This window comes from Varanus komodoensis, unplaced genomic scaffold (genome assembly GCF_004798865.1).
Source record: "Varanus komodoensis strain SLA01 unplaced genomic scaffold, ASM479886v1 scaffold34_1, whole genome shotgun sequence".
Taxonomy (NCBI): domain Eukaryota; kingdom Metazoa; phylum Chordata; class Lepidosauria; order Squamata; family Varanidae; genus Varanus; species Varanus komodoensis.
In genome coordinates, this window is record NW_025335854.1 from 2,020,135 (window position 1) to 2,039,782 (window position 19,648).

At 40.9% G+C, this 19,648-nt stretch overlaps 1 protein-coding gene across 1 annotated transcript in view; it reads left to right on the forward strand.

The window, feature by feature from the left end:
- Window positions 1-1,094: 1,094 nt before the first annotated feature.
- The window catches only part of LOC123027850 (protein PBDC1-like), a 49,721-nt gene continuing 31,167 nt past the window's right edge, over window positions 1,095-19,648 (forward strand). The window contains exon 1 of the mRNA XM_044439129.1: window positions 1,095-1,217. Coding sequence (XP_044295064.1) covers window positions 1,095-1,217 — 123 coding nt within the window. The remainder of the gene's footprint in view (window positions 1,218-19,648) is intronic.

The window sequence follows — 19,648 nt, forward strand, 5'->3', positions numbered from 1 at the left end:
AGAAAGAAGGGAAGAGCTAGAAGGTAAAGAAACTGCAACTGGACTAGTAAGGGAAAAGTGATCCACAACATTGTTTAATTCTCAGGATGTCCCCATTTCTTAACCTTTTGTAACATACCAATCCAAGTTCTAGGTCACCTCTGTGATTGTTGAAGGCATGAATGGAGCTACCCATTCAGGAACACAACAGCAACATTCCTGTAATGGATAATATCAGATGTTGCTTTTGTTACATAGTTAAGTTGTTCAAGTTTCAGATCAACAGTAGAGTTAAAATCATCCTTGATTAGAAATGATCAAAAGTTTACAGAACCAAGCTGAAGATTGCTTCAGTAGATATCCTGTTGTTTTGATGTAGCTATATCCTTTGAGGCCTATATCCCTCCAGAATCTTCTGTAATCAAGGGAAATTTGTAACATATCACTAAGGTCATATTCCATCTGTGTATAAGGCCAGCTGTGCGCATCAGAGGGATTCACATGGGACCCTATGAAACCCTCTTCTAAGCTTCCCTGTCATCAACCAGCCCTTGACAATGACTTTCTTCTTTAGGGACCTGGCTTGGATAGCATTTGTATGACTAGCTGCAGGAGAGGAGATAAACGATTAGTCTTCTGCTAATCCCTAGCTACTTGAGGATGGCTCATACTACTCTTAGTTACTCTTTTGGGAATACATGTATTTGAATCTGCTTACTTGGCTCAGCACACATGAAGTCATTGTAGATCAATAAATTGATTTTTTTTCTGTATAATCCACTGGGTCAAGTCTGTGTCAATTGGTCCATTAGTGGAAAAAGTAGTGCCATTCTGCTACTGGTTGTGCAAGAGTTAGTGGAACAAGCAACACCTGGCCTAACGAAATTGTACTGAGCTGTGCAATGGCTATACAAATGGAAATGGCATCATGGATTTAAGGCACTTGCACAAGAATGCAAATGAGATTTCCACAAGCAGTAGAACATTTGTACTCATGGAAGGACCTCCTCAGATTCAAGCCATAATAACCAAAGTGAGAAGAAACTTTGCAGTGAAGAAAGTTAGGAAATGCTTTTCCTTATTACTCCCTTTGCTGCACCCCTACTGAAAATCGCATGCATTTCAGTGGCGTGAAGATTGATAGCTTCTTCCGCAGGAAAGTCTCCTGGGCAGACGAAACAGGGAACTTCTACCAGTTTGTAGCTCTGATGACAATGATGGAAGATCTCCTCTCACAGGTACTCATTTGAGTGAAGGCTAGTGCGAAAGCGAGTCTCTCTGGATAGACGAAGAACGGGTGAGTAAAATGGGTTACTCACATGCAGATCTTGAAATGTCAGAGGTACCAGTTGCAAAGCTTACAGTTGCTCCTGTATTTACTGAGATTTGGTCAATAAACAATGACAAGCAGGACCTGTAACAAAATGTCACGATGTGATCTGCTCCTCTAGCCAGCCATGACCTTCTGGTTGCTCCATAGACCTCTTCTCAGTTTTCTATTCTTTACCCCACCACACTTCACTGAGATGTTTGAGGGTTTGTGTGTCCTTTATAATTCCTCAACCCCATCATAAAGACCCTCTTTTTCTGCACGCCAGGCTTCCTACCTACCCTGCCAGTGCTTCTCTGCTTTGTCTACAGAACAGCATGTATCCATCTCTGAACTTCAGAAGTAGAGAGAATTACACAGTAACTGCAACTGTAGCAGGGGAATGAGGTGTTCAAATTTGACAAGGGGCTCAGACTTCTGGCCTAGTTGTATGATTTACCAAATCATTCCATGACAAAAATCAATGGAAGCTGGCTCTGAAAACAAGCAATATTCATGTTACAGTCTATAAAAGCAAGGAAATCCTTGGTGCATGTGTTGGAAGAGAATCCAACCTGTCATGAGTAGGCAAACTTGGGACCTGCAGATGTTTGGGTCTACAAGTCCCATTAGGCAGAAATAGCATGGTTAATAAAGGGGGATAGCTGGACTTTAGTCCAATGCCCTTTGAGGCATGCAGTTGCCCACCCTGTCACTTGGATCCATATCAAACAAAATCAAAGGTTAATGTGATATCCTTCATTATTAGATGAATAAATAAATAAGCTTCTGGGACTTTCTGAAGAAAACCAAAAAAGTGTGATTCAATTTGGAAAAATCTATCTAGACTGAGATTAAGAGCAAGATGCACTTTAGAATAAAGGGATTTTGCATGGAAAAATCTTACCATGTTCTTCTAGGAAAAGGAGATTTTGCACAACTTAGGTCAAGCATTAATTCAAATGGAGACTGCAGCCAAGAAATGAGACTGACAGAAGGGGGGGGCAGCAATGAAGGAACAAGAAAAGATGTTCAGTGCAAGGACGTAATTCACACTTCTGCCTTCCTGATCCCTGTGTATGCCTACAAAAGCTGGACTGTGAAGGAAGAAAATGCAAGTGTTCAAAAATGGTGCTGGAGGACAACTTTCAAATACCCTGGACTGACAGCAAGATAAACAAGTGGGTCCTTGCTCGAATCAAGCCAGAACTTGCCCTGGAAGCAAAAATGAAAAATAAACTGAGGCTGTCATAGTTTGGGCACATCATGAGAAAACACAGCTCTCTGGCAGAAGAAGAAGGGGAAGACCAACCTTGAGATGAATGATTCCACAGAGGAAGCTACAGTCTTGAGTTGACAAGAGCTGAGCAGGGCTGTCAAGGATGTAACTTTCTGGACGGCTCTCATTTCTATCTAGGTTACCCTAAGTCAGAAGTGACTTGATGGCATGTATCCAGAGCAATAACTATATATTCGTCTATGGTATTAAATTGGGATTAGGCCCATAGACAAGTTTGGTTGAGTTCTATTCAAATCAGGAGAAACTATCTAACATGGAATGGCTGCAGTCCTGGGGAGCATGTCAGGAAACGCAGTAAAGGCACACAGCCACAGAAGTCTAGCTTAACTCCCACACCCTCTCCTGCCACCACCACATAAAACATTACCTAATTTAATAATTATTTTTACAATAATAAAGTTACTGGGAGCCAGTGTGGCGTAGTGGTTAAGAGCATGGGACTGGGACTCGGACGATCTGGGTTCTAGTCCCCGCTCGGCCATGGAGTCAACTGGGTGACTTTGGGCCAGTCACAGCCTCTCAGCCCAGCCTACCTCACAGGGTTGCTGTTGTGGGGATAAGATGGAGGAGGAGAACGATGTAAGCTGCCTTGAGCCCTTTGTAGGAAAAAGGCAGGATATACATTGAAAAATAAAAAATAAATAAAAGTCATAATTTCTTTTTTTTAAAGGTAATAAGATAAATGGTCTCTCCCTGTCCTCTTCATCTCCCCTAAAATCTTATCAAATTTAAGAGAGAATTTAGGCTGGATATAATGTTCTGTGAGAACTGGTTTAGCAAGTAATGCATTTTTGCCTCTTCTTTTGCAATATTGCAATAATATTTGTTTCTCCCGCAGCCTACTTAGATTCCATTTGTCTTCATCCCATCTGCTCTAGGGGATATTATAACAGACTCATCTAACCCATAGTCACAACCTCCTTGGAACTAACCTTGCCTGCCCCCCCCGCCCCCCCATCCTCAAAACAAGCTGCCTGAGTAGAATCTGACATTAGACTTTGTGCCTCCTTCAAAATGTTACAAAATGCAGCTTGAACTAAACAGAGTAGCTCTCCATCTGATATTTGGAAACGTTCCTTTTTACCCACCAGCCCCTGGGAAACTTGCATGGGCTCTTGCAAGAAGTAGATTTGACAGGATTTTTCTCTGTATATCCTATTTGAGAAAGGGGCTGACATTGGCAGGGAAGATTTGCATTGACTCAATATTTTCTAGCAAGGGTAAGATCTGGGTGTCGAGAGCTTGAAAAAGAGATACATGGAAATGGAGAGAAGGCAGCTCAAGTTCATTCAGAAGTAAACTCCGTTGAATTACTCCTGGGCATGTTGGTGTAAGATGCTTACTCCATGGCATGTTGGTATAAAATGAAAGCTGGAAAGGGTGCAGAAAGAGGCTATTGAAATGATCAAGGAGCTGCAGCAAGTCCCCTGTGATGAAAGTTCCAAATGTTTTGCAGCTTTCTAACTCAGGAAAAAGACAAATAACCAGATTGAATATGACAGAGATGTATGCAATTACACATGGTGTGGAGGAAGTGTACAGGGAGAAACTTTTCTCACTGTCTTCATACTAGAAGCAGTGAAGGTGAGCAGCAGGAAATTCAGGAGAGACAAAAGGAAGTGCTTCTTCTCACAGTTAAGCAGTGCAATTTACCGTCACAAAATGTAAGTGATGCTTACAGCTTAGGACAGTTTTGAAAGGAGATTATGCAAGAGATGTTTGAGATCCTGCTGAATTTTCATATCAATTAAAAATGCCCTGTTTACAATCCTGAGTGTAAATGGGAGTGCATATTCCTTGAAAATGTTGGCACATTTTGAGAGAGATTTGGGTTTTAGTTCCTACTCAGCCATGAAGCTAACAGGGTGTCTTCAGACCAGCCACAGATTCTCAGCCCAACCTTACCTTCATGGGGTGAGGGTAAGATTGAGAGGATGAGGAGAATTATGTAAGCTGCCTTGAGTTCCTTGCAAAGAAAAAGGTGGGAAATAAATAAATATACCTGAACTTGAATTTGGAAATGTGCACTTTAAAATGTACAGGAGGAGGAGGAGGAGGAGGAGGAGGAGGAGGAGGAGGAGGAGGAAGGAAGGAAGGAAGGAAGGAAGGAAGGAAGGAAGGAAGGAAGGAAGGAAGGAAGGAAGGAAGGAAGGAAGACAGACAGACAGACAGTCAGTCAGTCAACAGGGAAACTTTGTATTCTTTAGTCAATGGATTAACATTTGAAAGATGTGCACTTTTCCTATTCAAATGTATATGAATGAATTGACAAAATTGGTGCTAATTAGAATGGGAGGAAGTTGAACTGAGCCTCCAAGTGAAATTCAGAGAATTTCAGCAAGCTTGAGCGTTGTTGATTCTCCACATTCATGGAGGATAAAGGTCCTGATGGCTGTTAGTTATTATAGCAATGTTTTACCTCCAGCATCAGAAGCAGAATGCTTATGTAGGAATGAGCATCAGTTCCTGGGGAAAACGAGTGAGGAACATCCTTTGTATTCATACCTTCTTTGTGGGCTTCCCACAGGCCTCTCATTGGCCAGTGTTGGAAACAAATTGCTGAAGAAGCTAGACTTTGGTTGGATATAAAGCTATCTTTATACTCTTACCACAAACCTTGTTATACCTGTAGGCCATCTGAAGGCAGTTATACTATCTGTTAGCCATTTGGGGTGGTGGGGGAAGCAAATTCCTTTGATTGTGGAACATGGTAGTTATAAAACAGGAAAAAGTTTACTCTGTGTCCTAGAAGTTGGAATATGTTTTTAGTAGCATCTTAAAAGTGATGTACTTGCACCAGTCCTAGCACTGAAAACGGTCCTATGGTTCAAGCTCCTTCAACTTTGTCTGTGGAAGACACAGTTGTAAAGCAGGGGTTTTTAAAGCTGAATTTGCAGCTGCACAAATGCCTCCTTGGAGACCCCATACTAAAAATGAAGAAAAGGAGAAGTATCAAATGAACACAAAACATGTTTTACTCTTAGCACACACCATATATCTGTGGTGGTGTCACATAAGCGTTAATAGTTCTTATCCACAGCACAGTAATAATTCATTTATGCAACTGCCTTATTCTGTAACAATGTTATCTATAAATTCTCCAATGCCTCATCAAAGATATGCTGCCAAAATTGTACTTCTCAGACAGGTTTCTCTTAGATTTGGAGTAACTTGCGATAAGTGTATCCTACAGTAGAGAAGACATTCCTCTGCTTGAAGGTTTCCTCTATTTGATGACCTGCCCAGCCTGACTTTAAAGTAAAAATGGAGGAAATATTAGCATATTTTACAGGAACAATCAGACAAAATTCTACTCATTACAATCATAGCAGAGGGAAAGGTTGTCAGACCATGAAATATGTTGGGTTTTATTTTAGTTTAGTTTAGTTTAGTTTCATTGGAGGTGGGATATAGATTGGGGAAGATATACTGAAAATGTGTCCAAGAGCTTTAAGGCACAAATCTATTTTTCTCAGGGTCACCAAACTGCTTAGATCTTTATTTATTTACTTAAAACATTTGTATGCTGCCCAGTTGTTCCACAGCACCTCTGGGTGCCTCATAACTATGAGATAAAAATATAAAAACATAATAAAAACATAATGCAAACCATGGCACATTAAAAACAACGATAAAATACATCAAAACATACAAATCAAGTGTCTATGGAAATTAGTTATTAAAATTTTTTTTTTTTTTAAAGGAAGGTCTTTGCTTGTCATTGAAAAGAATACAAGGAAGGTGCCAGGTGAATCTCCTTGGGGAGAGCATTCCAGATATGGGGAGCAGCTGCAGGAAAGGCCCTTCTCCGAGCCGCCATCGCTCTCATTCCCTGTATCTGCACAGAGCTCTGGTGTAGTGTGGTACTGAGAGTGTTGGAGTGGGAACCTGGGAGACCTTGGCCATGGAGCTCAGTGGGCGATTTTGGACCAGCCACTCTCTCTCAGCTCACTCTGTCTTACAGGGCTGTAGTGATGATAGAATGGAGCAATGCAAGAGTCCCCATCTCAGAAGAGGAAATTAGGTGAGATATACATGCAATGTAATAATAGTAGTAGTACTAGTAGTAGTAGTAATAATAATAATAATAATAGGCATGTGCGTTATGTGGTTAAATGCAAGTATTGTAATCCAAAGTAAAAGCAAGGTCTTAGTTTCTATGGAATTAGAAAACACATATCTGCATATCTGTTCTAACATAGCAGCATTGCCTGCCTGAGGCTGCAGACTAGGTGCCTGGATTGCTTGCAGAAGAAGTAACTCAGGCTGCAGAACAAGCCCAAGTGTGGGAACAGAAGTATTTACATGATTTACAAGCTTGGGATGAAGTGCCCTTTACTCAAAGATGAAAGTGAAGACGCTCAGCTGAGAAGAACTTGTTCTAATGTGTCTTGGGCAATTTGCTTTAAAAGAATGGAAAACGAACGCCTTCCATCCTGATGGAATATGTGCGACATGCTATTCGTGCCGCCCTTGCATTAAGTTCCTAGCAAACACATAATGCATAATGCAAGTCTAATATGTCCCTATTTTCCAACTGTACCTCTATCCAGCTGCACAATTTGTGTCCAACTGTGAGATTCGAAAAGAGTAGCAACAACCCTGTTATGAACTGCTAAATAATCTCAGTGTGAGAATAAGTTCAGTAGAAAGGGAAGACAAATGAAATGATTCCTTGGTCTGAACTGCCTCACTGCGCTCATGCGCTCATCAAAACCATCGAGCGATAGTTTCCATGATGTGATGGGGAATGACCACAAAAGTGTTCAGTTATATCTTTTGAATTGGATGTGTCTGTGGAAGTTAAGATGAGAGGCATTGGTCGAAAGGTAGGTATGGTTGTCTGGCTAGAAGACCACCTTGGAGTCCTACTTTTCTGTGCTTGTTGCCATGAAGGAGCTTTGAATATGTCAACAGCACTTCTCTTGGTGGAAGGTCATCCTGTTTTTCTTGTCCTTTAATGGGCTTCCCCAATCCAGTGTCCGTCACATGTTTTGGACAACTCTAAGCTTTCCAGACCATTAGCCATGCTGACTGGGGCTGATGGGTTTGAAGTTTAGAACCTCTGAAAGCACCATGTTGAAGAAGCCTTTCTTAGAATATTCCAGAAAGCTTGCAAAATACAGAACTTTCCCAGAAATAAAACTGGGGAACAAATTTGCTCTGATTGCATTGTACAGATGAATCGAGTTACGTGCATCCAATTCTCTTTTGTAATTGACCATTAAAATGATGGAAGTGTTGAAAGTTTGCAACATTTCCTGAAGGACTTGTTGATGTGTTAAGAGCATTTAAGACAGCTGTTATTTTTATCAGTCATAAACAGCTAGTATCAAGTAATTTTCCCTTAGCATCCTTTAATGCACTGCAGACTGGGGCTATCTGTGTACATTTCCTCAATTATTGTGAAGTGAAATTCTCAAGAGCTGTCTGGGGAATCAACCCTTACCCATAATTACATTACTGCACCTTTTTTATCATCAAGCTACCCAGCAACAGTGGTATTTTTTAATTTAAATATTGTTTAAGCCACTTTCTGCCATTTGGAATGATAAGCAGTAATTGGTTTCTTTAGATGAGCCTTGGAATCTAGTGGGTGGATAATTAGATCAGTATGTGAAAATTAAAGGTATAAAGGACCCTCTTGTGGAAATATTCCCCTCGGACTTCAAGCAATGCCATTATTTTCCCCTGCATGCTTCTTGTATTTCCTTTTTTATTTGTAAGATGCCTGTAGTTAGTAGAAAAATAAGGCCTCCCACTGTTCGCACACTGCAGAGGAAAGTAGCAGAGGCATAATGCAGCATAAACAGTCTGAATTTATGTATACAGAGGAGGAGGTATGGCTCATCCTTCCATTCCAATTTTCCAATGCACTTTCTGGTTTTTCCCAGAAGAGGGAAGCAAGCCACGTTGAGACTTCTTTTCAAGGAGATCTATACATATTTATTTATCCATCTCACGCAGGAGAGGTACACCATGCTGAGCTTCTTGGAATGGACACTGCCCACTATCCAAGGACCTCGGGGAGACTTAGAAACCCTTTCCCCTTACAAGAACCCTGGACAGTGGTACACGTGGCTGAATCTTGAGACCTAACCCCAGGAGACTTGCAAATAGTGAGGCCATTCCCTTTCCATCAAAGAATAGGATAAAAAGGATACATGCTTGCATTTACATAAAGGCATTCTGTGAATAGATGCAAATATAAAAATAATACGTATGCTATAAACTGAGATACACTTCAGCTTACTCCAATGTGTACTCACAGATGACCTGCGTACAGGCTTATTTTGATCTCCAGGTGTTAACCATGGATGGGCACTTCAAAGCACTTTTTGTTCTTGAGTTTTGCTGAGGTTAAGCGACACTTGAACTGAGACAAGGGACACCTTCAGGTATACAACTCTCTACTGTCACCTCTTCAAAACTGAGGACTGTTCTATGTAAAGACAGTCATCTGATTAGTCTCTTTCCAAAGAGAACCTGCATGTTAGTTGTGCTAGTTGCTCAGCTGGTAACTCAGCGTGAGCTTTTCATTTTCTGTAGTATAAACATGCATGGCTCCAACTTGGATCAGGACTATTGTGCTTTGGGAGAGGAAGATTGGACCTCCCTCTCCAATTTTCTACCTGAATGTAACAAAATAAAGGTGTCCCCACTAATACGGATGGAGTCTTTGGTTTATTTCTCTGTGAGGAGCAGGTTGGGAAGATATGGTGGCTGAAGGACACGAAATGTTCCTTTCCTGGTATGTGGAGTGTGGTGGTCCCCTGCTCACTCTTGGCCACACATTCAGCTCAAACTAACCTTAAGCTACATCTGCCACAATAATAAGTTCAATGTGTAGTTTGGCCCCCAGTTGACCACCTGGAAGGTGACGGAAGGAGCACTAAACAGGGCTGCTGTCAGCACTGGAGCTGGCATGGGCATATTATAGGCGGCCTAGAAATACATGTAAATAAAATAAAATAGATAGATATTGGGACCCTCTGGGGCTGATAGGGTCTCCTGTAGGGGCTTGCCTTCTTGTTATTTTTAAAATAGTGAGGAGGTGGACAGCAGATAACGGATACAGATGCTGGCTTTATTTTTCCTGAAAAGTATGTTGTCCTCTTTTACCACTAAATTACATTCATTTCCAAGTAAATGTGTTTAGCATTGGGGCAACAGAAGCAAATGCTATTTTGTTCCTGTAGCTATGATGCTGCTATCATTTTAAGTGGGTTAAAAAGCAAAATTGCACATGCTTTGGTTCTCATTTTTAATCAGGGTTGTCAGAGTAGATTTTGGGGAGTGTGGACTTGTTTTCCTCTTCAAGAATGTTGAAGCGGTTATCAGACCTGTACTATCAGAGAGGGAGAGAAAAGAAAAGCTGCACATATAATCGATATGTAGCTAAACTGACAGGTCAGATCAAGAAAATACACACCCTGCTCTTCTTCTGCGTTCACATTTGCCTTTGAGAGTGAAGAGGCAGGCACCATTGGCCTTGCCCAACAGGACCGGCCCTCACAGAAAGCAGGGTGAACCTTCTGTCCAGTTGGAAGTTCAGCAGAGGCATTAGGGGGTGGCCTCTCCCAGTGGGAGGGTCCCTTGTGGGAATTGCCACCAAGGCCACCTTTCTCATATGGTGGGAAATACCAAAGTGGGGGAGCAGCAAGAAGGCTCCCTGAAGCAGCCATCTTACCAGTCTCTTACTCCTCTGAGGGGGTTCCCAGAGTGTGACCTTAGGTGGGTGGACTCTTCAAAGCAGCTCCCCACTCCCCACTATCATATCTTGAATACTCTCCAAGGGTGAAAGGACAGATAGGTGGGCTTTCTGGGAAGCTTCTCTTCCTCAGAATGTCCCACTGAAGGCATCACAACAGCTTGCTTTGAGAAAGGACACCTCAGCATGAGGCTGGATGGAGCTTCAGGGTTCTCAGCTCCTGCTCCAAGATTCTGGAGGCGTGCCGGCAATGGAGGGCCTCGGGACAGTGATGGCAACAGGGCAGCAGAAGCACCCCTCCTCCTGTTTCAGGTCATGGCATCTCTTGCAAGAAAATATGGCCCCAAAGCAGCCATGCGAGTTGCAATCTCAACACTGTGCAAGCTTTTCTTTATGGAGTATCACGATGGGGGTGATTCCAGCCATCAGAAGTATGGCTTTCTGTAGTGCTGCCCTGTGACAACTCCTTAGCTCAAGTGTGATGTAGCTGGCATGGACTCTTGCCTCATCTCTACAGTTAGAGCTGAGTGTGTGAAGATTAGATTTGAGTCTTTCCATCTATGATGGAACTCATGTTTGGAAATGAGTTCATCTTCATGAACTTTTTATGTGCACCTGCACACATGCCTAGATCTATTCTCAGGTTTCTTGAATATCTATTTTGCAGGAAAGCTTCCATGTTTGATATTTGAGCACATCTGTTCTCAACAGTTTGAACCCCCAGTCAATTTAGCATGACTGCAAAGACTCATCCTGGCTTTGTTGGGCAGCAATGCTACATTCTCTTGTGGTTTAAAACAAGAACTGGATTCCATGTTTATTTCAAAGCACCATGGTTGATATACCTCAGTGCAGGAGTGCTGTAAACTAATTTTTGAATGTCCTGTTTCCTTCTGCAGTTTCATGCTCTGACTTTCTTGTAACTGCTGACATTGGCATGCATGAAAACCCAATTTTAAAAATTGCTACAGCTGGAAATGATGACTTTGGTAGCTCTTTGGGTGATGCTCACTCACATATTGATTGTTTATTAAAAAGCTTTTATCCATAGAAAAGATAACACTTATGAAATGCAGCTAATCATTTACAGTGCATTAATGGAAAGTGCTAATGTGTAATAATATCAGCAAAGTAATTTCTTAGGGTCTGTCAATCATCAGAACACTACAATACCATTAAACTATCCCCTGGAGGTTATCCCGTCTCCTTGAATTTCTTTAAAGGACAGTATTTAGCAAGATAAAACAATATCTAAAAATTTAACAAAAATAGGTCACAATGTAGACATGCAAATCTATTAGTTATGTCTTTTCCCACATTTGGATTTTCAAAATCTTAAGTTATTTCTTTCCTGTATGTGGAAAACTGCAATTCCAGTAAATCCTTTCAAAATCAACTGAGCTGAAATTCTATACCTGATGAATTCAAAAGATTGCATAGAAAGGATTATGATGAACCTATTTGTCATATAACTATTAAAGATAAGGACCTTAACAAAAAAGAAGCTATTGGCTATCCTAACACAAGAATTAAGCACTCAAAGCATTTATATTGTTAGGGAAATCCCATTGTTTTGATTTCTCCCATGTTTGGTTTTTCCCATGTTGTAAATCACCTCAAATCCATTTTGCTCTGAATCTGGAAAACATCAAAAATCTATCAAAACCAGACTGAAATTAAATTCTCACCAAACCCTAGTAAACATAATTCAGACTAACAGTGAAGAGCAATTTCCAAGGGGAATGTTGAAATCCATATTACCATAGTATTTTCATTAGGCCATCTCAGAGGTAAGAGAACAATATGCACATTCTTCAGAACTCTTCATTAGATAGTGGGGAAAAGAAGAAAACGTGGGAGGCAAGAAGAACATTCCACCATTTCACAACATCTGATTTGCTTCATGTCCATAATGTGGAGGGTGTAAAGCAGGAGAGAGGGGTTAGTAGAGATGCCAACTCAGTATTTCCCACCTCTACCATTTTTCGCATACGTTTGTTCATAAATCTGTTCCATTGTTGATTGATCTGAAATTTAAAAAGACAACTGTGCAAAGCTTTGCATTTAAAAGCATCTATTTACTCCAGAAAGATGCATTCCTGAATGTAATTGGAGGAGAAAACACATCTGGAAAATGTGAAATCCAATGGACAATGAAGTTCTACTCTGTGCATTAATCCAAGAAGTAAAGCAAGCTACCTTGTCTTGGAACGCCCAGGGCTGCACAGGGTCTCTTTACATCCATGGGTTAAACACAAGCATCCAGTAAACACATTGCAAACCTGTTCATTAGGGAGTGTGTGATCTAATCCACAACAGACAATCTCATCATCCCCAAATACTGATAACCCTCCTACCACCACCCCATCAACACCTCCCCTTTATCAGAATTCAATTCCAATTTATTTACCCTTCTGTAGAGTCTTTTATTTTGTCCAAACAAAAAAGAAAGCTAGAAAATGAACTATCATGCCTTGAGTCACAGTTCAGGTGAGACGGATGATTAAACAAACCAATATATCTTATTCCTGTCTAAATGCATCAGACCTGGGCACTCATTTTCAATTACCCCAAGACTGAATCCTAGAGTGCAAAATCCTTCGCAGTTTGGGATTTAACCGGCTTTCCCTTCTAAGAGGATCAGTGTGCCCAGAGCTCTGGTACAAATACTAATGGACAGCAATGACTTTAAATGGCCAAGCAACTCCTCATGAGCAATAGAGAAGAGCACAGAAGGAAGTGACTATATTGCAACAAATTCATACAAGTGTCCGAAAGGAGCAAAAGGTTCGTCTACATTTTTTTCTTTCTCTCTTTTTATCTTGTTAGATCAAGAATGCACCACATCAGTTTCTATCTTCCTTAAAGCTTAACCTTTCAAACAAGCCATTGATTTTCCATAGATCCTTATCCTTTTATTAGCTTCGGGATACCTTGTAATTAAATGACATAGGAATTTGTATGGGACTTCAGAATGTCTGCTAGAATTGCTCAACGTATTGTTTTAGGCTTTGCCAGTGCCTAAACTTCCAAGGAAAGCCTTTGACAAGATTAATTTCCTTGTGAGAAGATGGTGTTGAGAATTGGTACAATTTTGCTAATAGTGGTTAATCTGCAAGTTGAGCAGGCAATTTCAGAAGCAGACAGCTGCATCAGTTTACTAAAACAATAGTATAGCCCTTGCAGCTCTAGTCAGCTGCAAAAATCCAGGCTGGCTTATCTTTTTCAGTGGTAGCTACATTCAACAGCAAAACCATCACCACTGGACCCCATCCAAATAGAAAATGCAACACAAATTCCAGAGGATCCGAGTCAACAAAGATCAACAGTTTTAAAAGAAGCTTCTTTTGTTAGCAAGCTATGGGACACAATAATTGGGAATTTCCAAAGACCATGCCAGTAAGAACCAATCTACTTAAAAGGATGGCAGGGATGTATCCTAAGAAATACAGCCTCTAAAATGAGTCTCCCAAAAGGACAAGGAGTTGCATTTGTTTATTCATCTGCATAGATGCAGATTTGGAAATAACTTGCACAACTGAAATAGAGATGCAGGACATTTCTGTAGGTGCCAGGTGAGTGTTCTGCCTGAATTCTTTCTCAATGGGTCACTACAAAGTCCCTGGTTTCACTTCTGAAGTTTCTTTATCTTTAAATTGAAAGGCACAGCTCTTTATGCATTAAACAAAGGTTGGCCCTCTACATAAATGAAGGACTATCCTCTGCAAAGTTGGACACACAACCACATCACCTCGCAAAAACATTAATTCAACCCCCCCACCCCATTGGCCCCAACTTTCCACATTTGTTACATTATAATCTGGAACTGAATTGATTTAATTTTCATTGTGCCCAAGATATTCAGCAGTGCAAGCTTCAACACATCTGCATAGTGGCACAAGAAAGAAAACAAAGTGGCAGGGGTTCAGGATGCTTCAAGGGCAGAGAAGAGCATTTACTTTGACTTTTGCATAGGGAAGTCTTGCTATTGCTTTTATCTTTTTTTTGCTACCTATGTCTGAGAGATAGCAAAAACATCCAAGAGTGCCTTTTTCAACCCTGTCTGAAGAAGATGGATCCAGCCTCATTTATCCATGCACTAGTGACTGGTACTGGACTACTGTGATGCACTGTAAGTGAGCTGCTTTTGAAGATGGACCAGAAACTTCAGCTGATGCATAATGCCTGAGAGCTGGAGAGAGCTAGGTGGCTAGATCATGTATCATGTATTCCATATTCATGTGTTCCTGAGCCCAATTTAAAGCACTGGTTGACCTTTAAAGCCATAAATGGTTTAGAACCAAGTTACCTGGAGGACTACCTTCACCCTCATAAGTATGCCTATACTTTAGGAACGGTAACAAAGGCCTTTCTCACATGACCATTCTTGAAGGCTGCTAGGTGGGTGAATGTGAGAGGGCCTCCAACCCTTAGGACCATTTTCATGGAGGTTCACCAAGCCCCATCATTGGAAGCCTTTAGGAAGGCTCTGAAAACTTTCTGGTTTAATCTGGACTTCCTTTGATTATGTTTTCTCACACTGGGCTGTAACTGCAAGTGTATGCTGTACGTGTTGTCTATGCTGATCTTCATTGCTTTTTTGGAACAGTTGTTTTGATTACTGTATCAGTTCATGTGATGTAAATTTTATGGTTGCATCCCACTTTGGGAGGCTCTTGCCTGGAAAGATGGCATAGAAATACTTAAACAAAATTTCATTTTTTTCTATGATTTAAGACTGGTCACCTAACAGTTCTTCTCCCTTGTGTGAATAATATAGTACAGACTACAAAATAAAAGCAAACTAAATAAAATAAAATAAAAACAAAGAAGCAAATCAAGTACCACCATCATTGTCTTCTCTTCTTTTATAATAATAAAATTAGTATTACTAATGCTAATACTCAGAATCATGATGCTTTTAGAATAAAACACCCAGACCACCAGTGCCCCCCTAAGGTTGTCCAGAGAAGTTCTTTTTTGTTTTCTTTTCTCTCTGTCTGTCTTTCTCTCTCTCTCTTGTAACCAGCCACAAAACTCCTGTTTCTGTGTTAATTCTGACATCATGCTCATGGGTGTCTGTTAATGAGATGTGATTTTTTCCCTTTTCTCCTTTCATGTGGAGCGCTCAGCCCCAGAGACTTTCCAAGTCTTCCAGAACCTATTTGGAAGAGGGGGCTGAATGGAGGAATGGATATTAACCTCCTCCTGATTCTACTAAGGGAGTTATTTCCATCAGTGAAATGCCACTACTGAAATATAACCCTCAATCCATCTTCACCACCTACTTTTCTTTCTCCAGCCCCCACCCAAGCAGGCACTATACCTCCCGAAGGTAATGGATCAAGCATCTTTGGGTAGCAAAACAGTCAAAAGAGCTCATTTGGAAAGAGAAATCTGCCAACAACATCCTTTGAAACCAAGTTTTCATATTCAGCCAGCTCTTTGTTTACTCCTTTTTTTCAGAGGCACATGTGAGGCTGGAATCAGGCCTGTGACCTTGAGAATGTGGAGATCTACTTCAATCTGATGACATTGCACAGCTAAAGACTGACCACTCCTCACCGGGGATGATGGAGTGCAGTGGAGTTAGTGAGAGAAAATGCTGAATACTTTTTATAAGATCCTTATCCAAACAAAAATGGAGAAAACAAAACTGTACTGCTTTATACTGGACATAGTTTCATATTGATGGCATTGTTCACAATCACAGTGTTTATCTGCATTTAACTGTCTCCACTGTGCTCAGTTGGTAAAATATGGGGAAAAGAGCATCCATGAGTAATGGCAGAAAGGAGCTTCTTAATACATACCTGGAAATTCCTTAGGCTGTTCATCAGGTGAATGTATAAGCATGATTAGTTCCTTATCTATTTATTTCCTGCACACTCAGTCTGAAATATAAGCTCTTCAAGCCATTCTTCGCAAAGCACTTAGAGCCAGTTTCGCGTAACAGGAAAAGCTGGACTGCAGCTTCTGAACATACACTGTCCTTGACAAACCAGTTTGGACCTCATCCCCCATCTAGCATAGTACGTGATAGAACCAGGGTCATGAGGATCTTCCCAGAATCCGCCTCTCTTCACTTGTCAGGCTTCTTTCTTGTGCTCAGCCCTGGCTTAGGAAGTGAGCTGAGCTGAAGACCATAAATGCTCATGGAACTTCTTTCTGGGCTATTTGGAAGCCTTCTGAAGCATGTGCCATGCATCCTCAAAGTCCACATATCACCTGTGTAGAAGAGAAATGATGCTTGTGCAGCTGGTAGTTGTTCATAAGAACATTCAGCACATGCTCAGCACAAGTCAGACTTAGGAATGACAGGAAATGGGCCAGAGCCCAGGAAGCTAAGGGAATCCAATGGATTTCCACTCCCAAAGCAAATCCCTCATGCACCCCTATGTAGAACTAGAGCTGTGGAGTAGCTGCACAGCAAGATATTATGGTAGACATGAAGCCCCTGTTCACATGGGTTGGCAGTTCTCTGCCTTCTTCAGATACTGAGCTTTGGATTGGAAGTTCTTGATTCAAATTTCACCTTAGCCACAAATTGATAGTTAAGCCTAAATGGCAACCCTTGATTCCCTCATTTGCTAAATGGGAAAAATATCACATTGACCCACATATGTATGTGTGTGTGTGTTGATAGGATTCTATCTCAAGGGGCTTCCATATTACGTGTTCATCAGATCTTATGGTTAATGAATATGTAATAAATCGAGACCCTGGTATTTTATAATGCAATCCAATCTATGAACCAGTAATTGATTCACAATTATGATACACTTTCCTTTCAGGTCAGGAAAGAACCTGGAAGGTTCACACTCTGGAGATATTCACTGGTTGGAGAAAACACCCAATAGCTCTTCTGAGAGCTGGCCAGTGCCTGCCTCTGGGGGTTCCTTCCACAAAGGTAGCCATGGTGGGAGGGGTGTCTGAGGAGATCACCTGTACCATGGCCAGTGTCCTGAAGGCAGGCTCTCCCATAATGCCTCGAGCCAAGGAAGGATCCCTTCAGAGCTAGGCAGTGGAGACTGGACAGCTTTCTGAAGAGCTGCACCAGCAGATTTGTCTAATCAGCATGGCAGCCAGAGGGCAGAAAGTGGTGGTGATGGGGTAGGGGTAGGGATGGGAAAGGGGCTGGGGAGCACACAATGATGTGTCTATTTGTGCACTCCCCCACTTCACAAGGTAGAGAAGTAGCATTGGCGCTGTTTAAAATGTTTGAAAGTCAGCTGCAAATTTCAGTACTTAATAAGAGAATGGAAAACATTAATGCATTGTAAGCTGTTTGTGTTCTTTAATCACATACTGAAGAAGATGGAAAGGCGTGAGATAATTTGTTTTACATATCAAATATTCTTTTTATTCCCACAGGGGCTGGGGGTGGTGGTCATGTAAATGTCTGAATTAAAGTGAACCCTTTGTCACCTTTTTAATTAGAATGTATGTCCACTTACTGCAATTCTGTATCAAAAAACCTATAATAAATTAGTGCCAGTTAATGAAAAGTGTGCCTTTTCATTTCACAATGTTCCAGCCACAAGAGTAATTAATTTATATTATGGAGCATAATAAAAGTAGGTTAAAATTAATTTTTCAGTTTGAGGTCCAAAGCTCTGTCTAATAATTATAGTTCATGATAATTCATCCAGCAAGAAAAAGCAAAACTTTAATGCAATCTATTTTATAAATAATTATAAATGGGTCCTAGTCCATAATTTCTTAATCAACAGCACAGCTAATATAAGCAGCACAGTTCCACTCACTCTTCTTTGTTCTTTTAATTACCTACTGATGGCTGTTGCATTTCAAGTTAAACCTTCTGCTTCCATCATATGTATGAAGTATGAAGTGTGTGTGGAGAACCAAGCTGAGTGAGGGCTACAGTATGCTTGGATATTGAGTAGTGATGTGCTCTATTTTATGGAGGACAATCCTTTATTTGAAGGTCAGTTGGAGGACAGTTCTCTATTTGAAGGCATCTAATCTGTGCCTAGTTTGAAGATAAGTCAAAACAAGAAAGCATTGGGGTCCATGATCAACACTTGGATAGAGGACTGAGTGGCACTCAGGTAGTCTATCCAACGGTATCTCCTCTATGGGGAAACATTGTACAGTATTTCTGTTTCAGAAAATACTGAACATTTCCTCTATCTTTGCCCCCCAACCATTCTCATTCAAGAGTTAGTAAAGGAATTGATTTCAAAAAGAAATTCCAAGGAGATGCAGCTTCAGAGAAACCCTCATGTTTCAGCCTAGGGTTTACCTTACTTATGAAGCAGCCCAGGAGTGTGGTAAGTGACCTGTCTTTCTTTCTTTCTTTCTTTCTTTCTTTCTTTCTTTCTTTCTTTCTTTTTCTTTCTCTCTCTCTCTCTCTCTCTCTCTCTCTCTCTCTCTCTCTCTCTCTTTCTTTCTTTCTTTCTTTCTTTCTTTCTTTCTTTCTTTCTACTAGCATTTCTCTTGCAGGCTGCAGCCTCCCCAGTAAACTCCTACTTCATAAGGAAATTCAATCCATAAGGCTTTGTTCATATCAGAAAGTGGAGGGGACCTAAGAGGCTGCAGAACAAGGGAGAGACATGCAATGGAAAGAAGAGGAAAAACACCCAGACACCTCATAGGGATTGAATATCTTCAAATGCACCACCAAACTAAATTAAAAAGAAATTTGAAATGAAAGGAATGACCTGGGAATGACACAAAACAATACAACTCTCACTCCCATCTTGTTCCCATCCTCTCCCCTCCCCTCCCCTCCCCTCCCCTTCCTGTATGGTCTAATACTGTCAGTGTGATCAGTTCACACCCAATAAAAACATACTATATAACATTGCACATGATATAAAAACATGTACATGCAACCATATAAACTCACACACATATCAAAACAACTCTGACAATCAAAAGTAAGAAACCTCTGATGCCATGGAGGAAGACAATTTTCAGGAAATTGGAGGCCAGACTTCTACACAACACTAGCTCCACCATTTTCCTAGAACTGGGCATAAAATTAACCCCCTCGTATCTGCTCAGAACATTCAGGGAAGAAAGAGTAGGCAGAACACCTGTATTAGAGAAGAGATGTGTCCTCAAAGAACATAAGAAGAGCTCTGCTGGATCAGACCAAGGGTCCGTCTAGTCTGGCATTCTGTTCAGTGGCCAACCAGTTTCCAAAGAGACTGAAGTATCTGATCCTGCCTAATCTTGAAAGCTAAGCGGGATCAAGCCTGGTTGAAATAAGGAAGGGAGACTTAAAATGTTGTGAACTGCCCAGAGAGCTTCAACTATGAGCAATATATAAATGTAAATAATAATAATAATAATAATAATAATAATAATAATAATAATAATA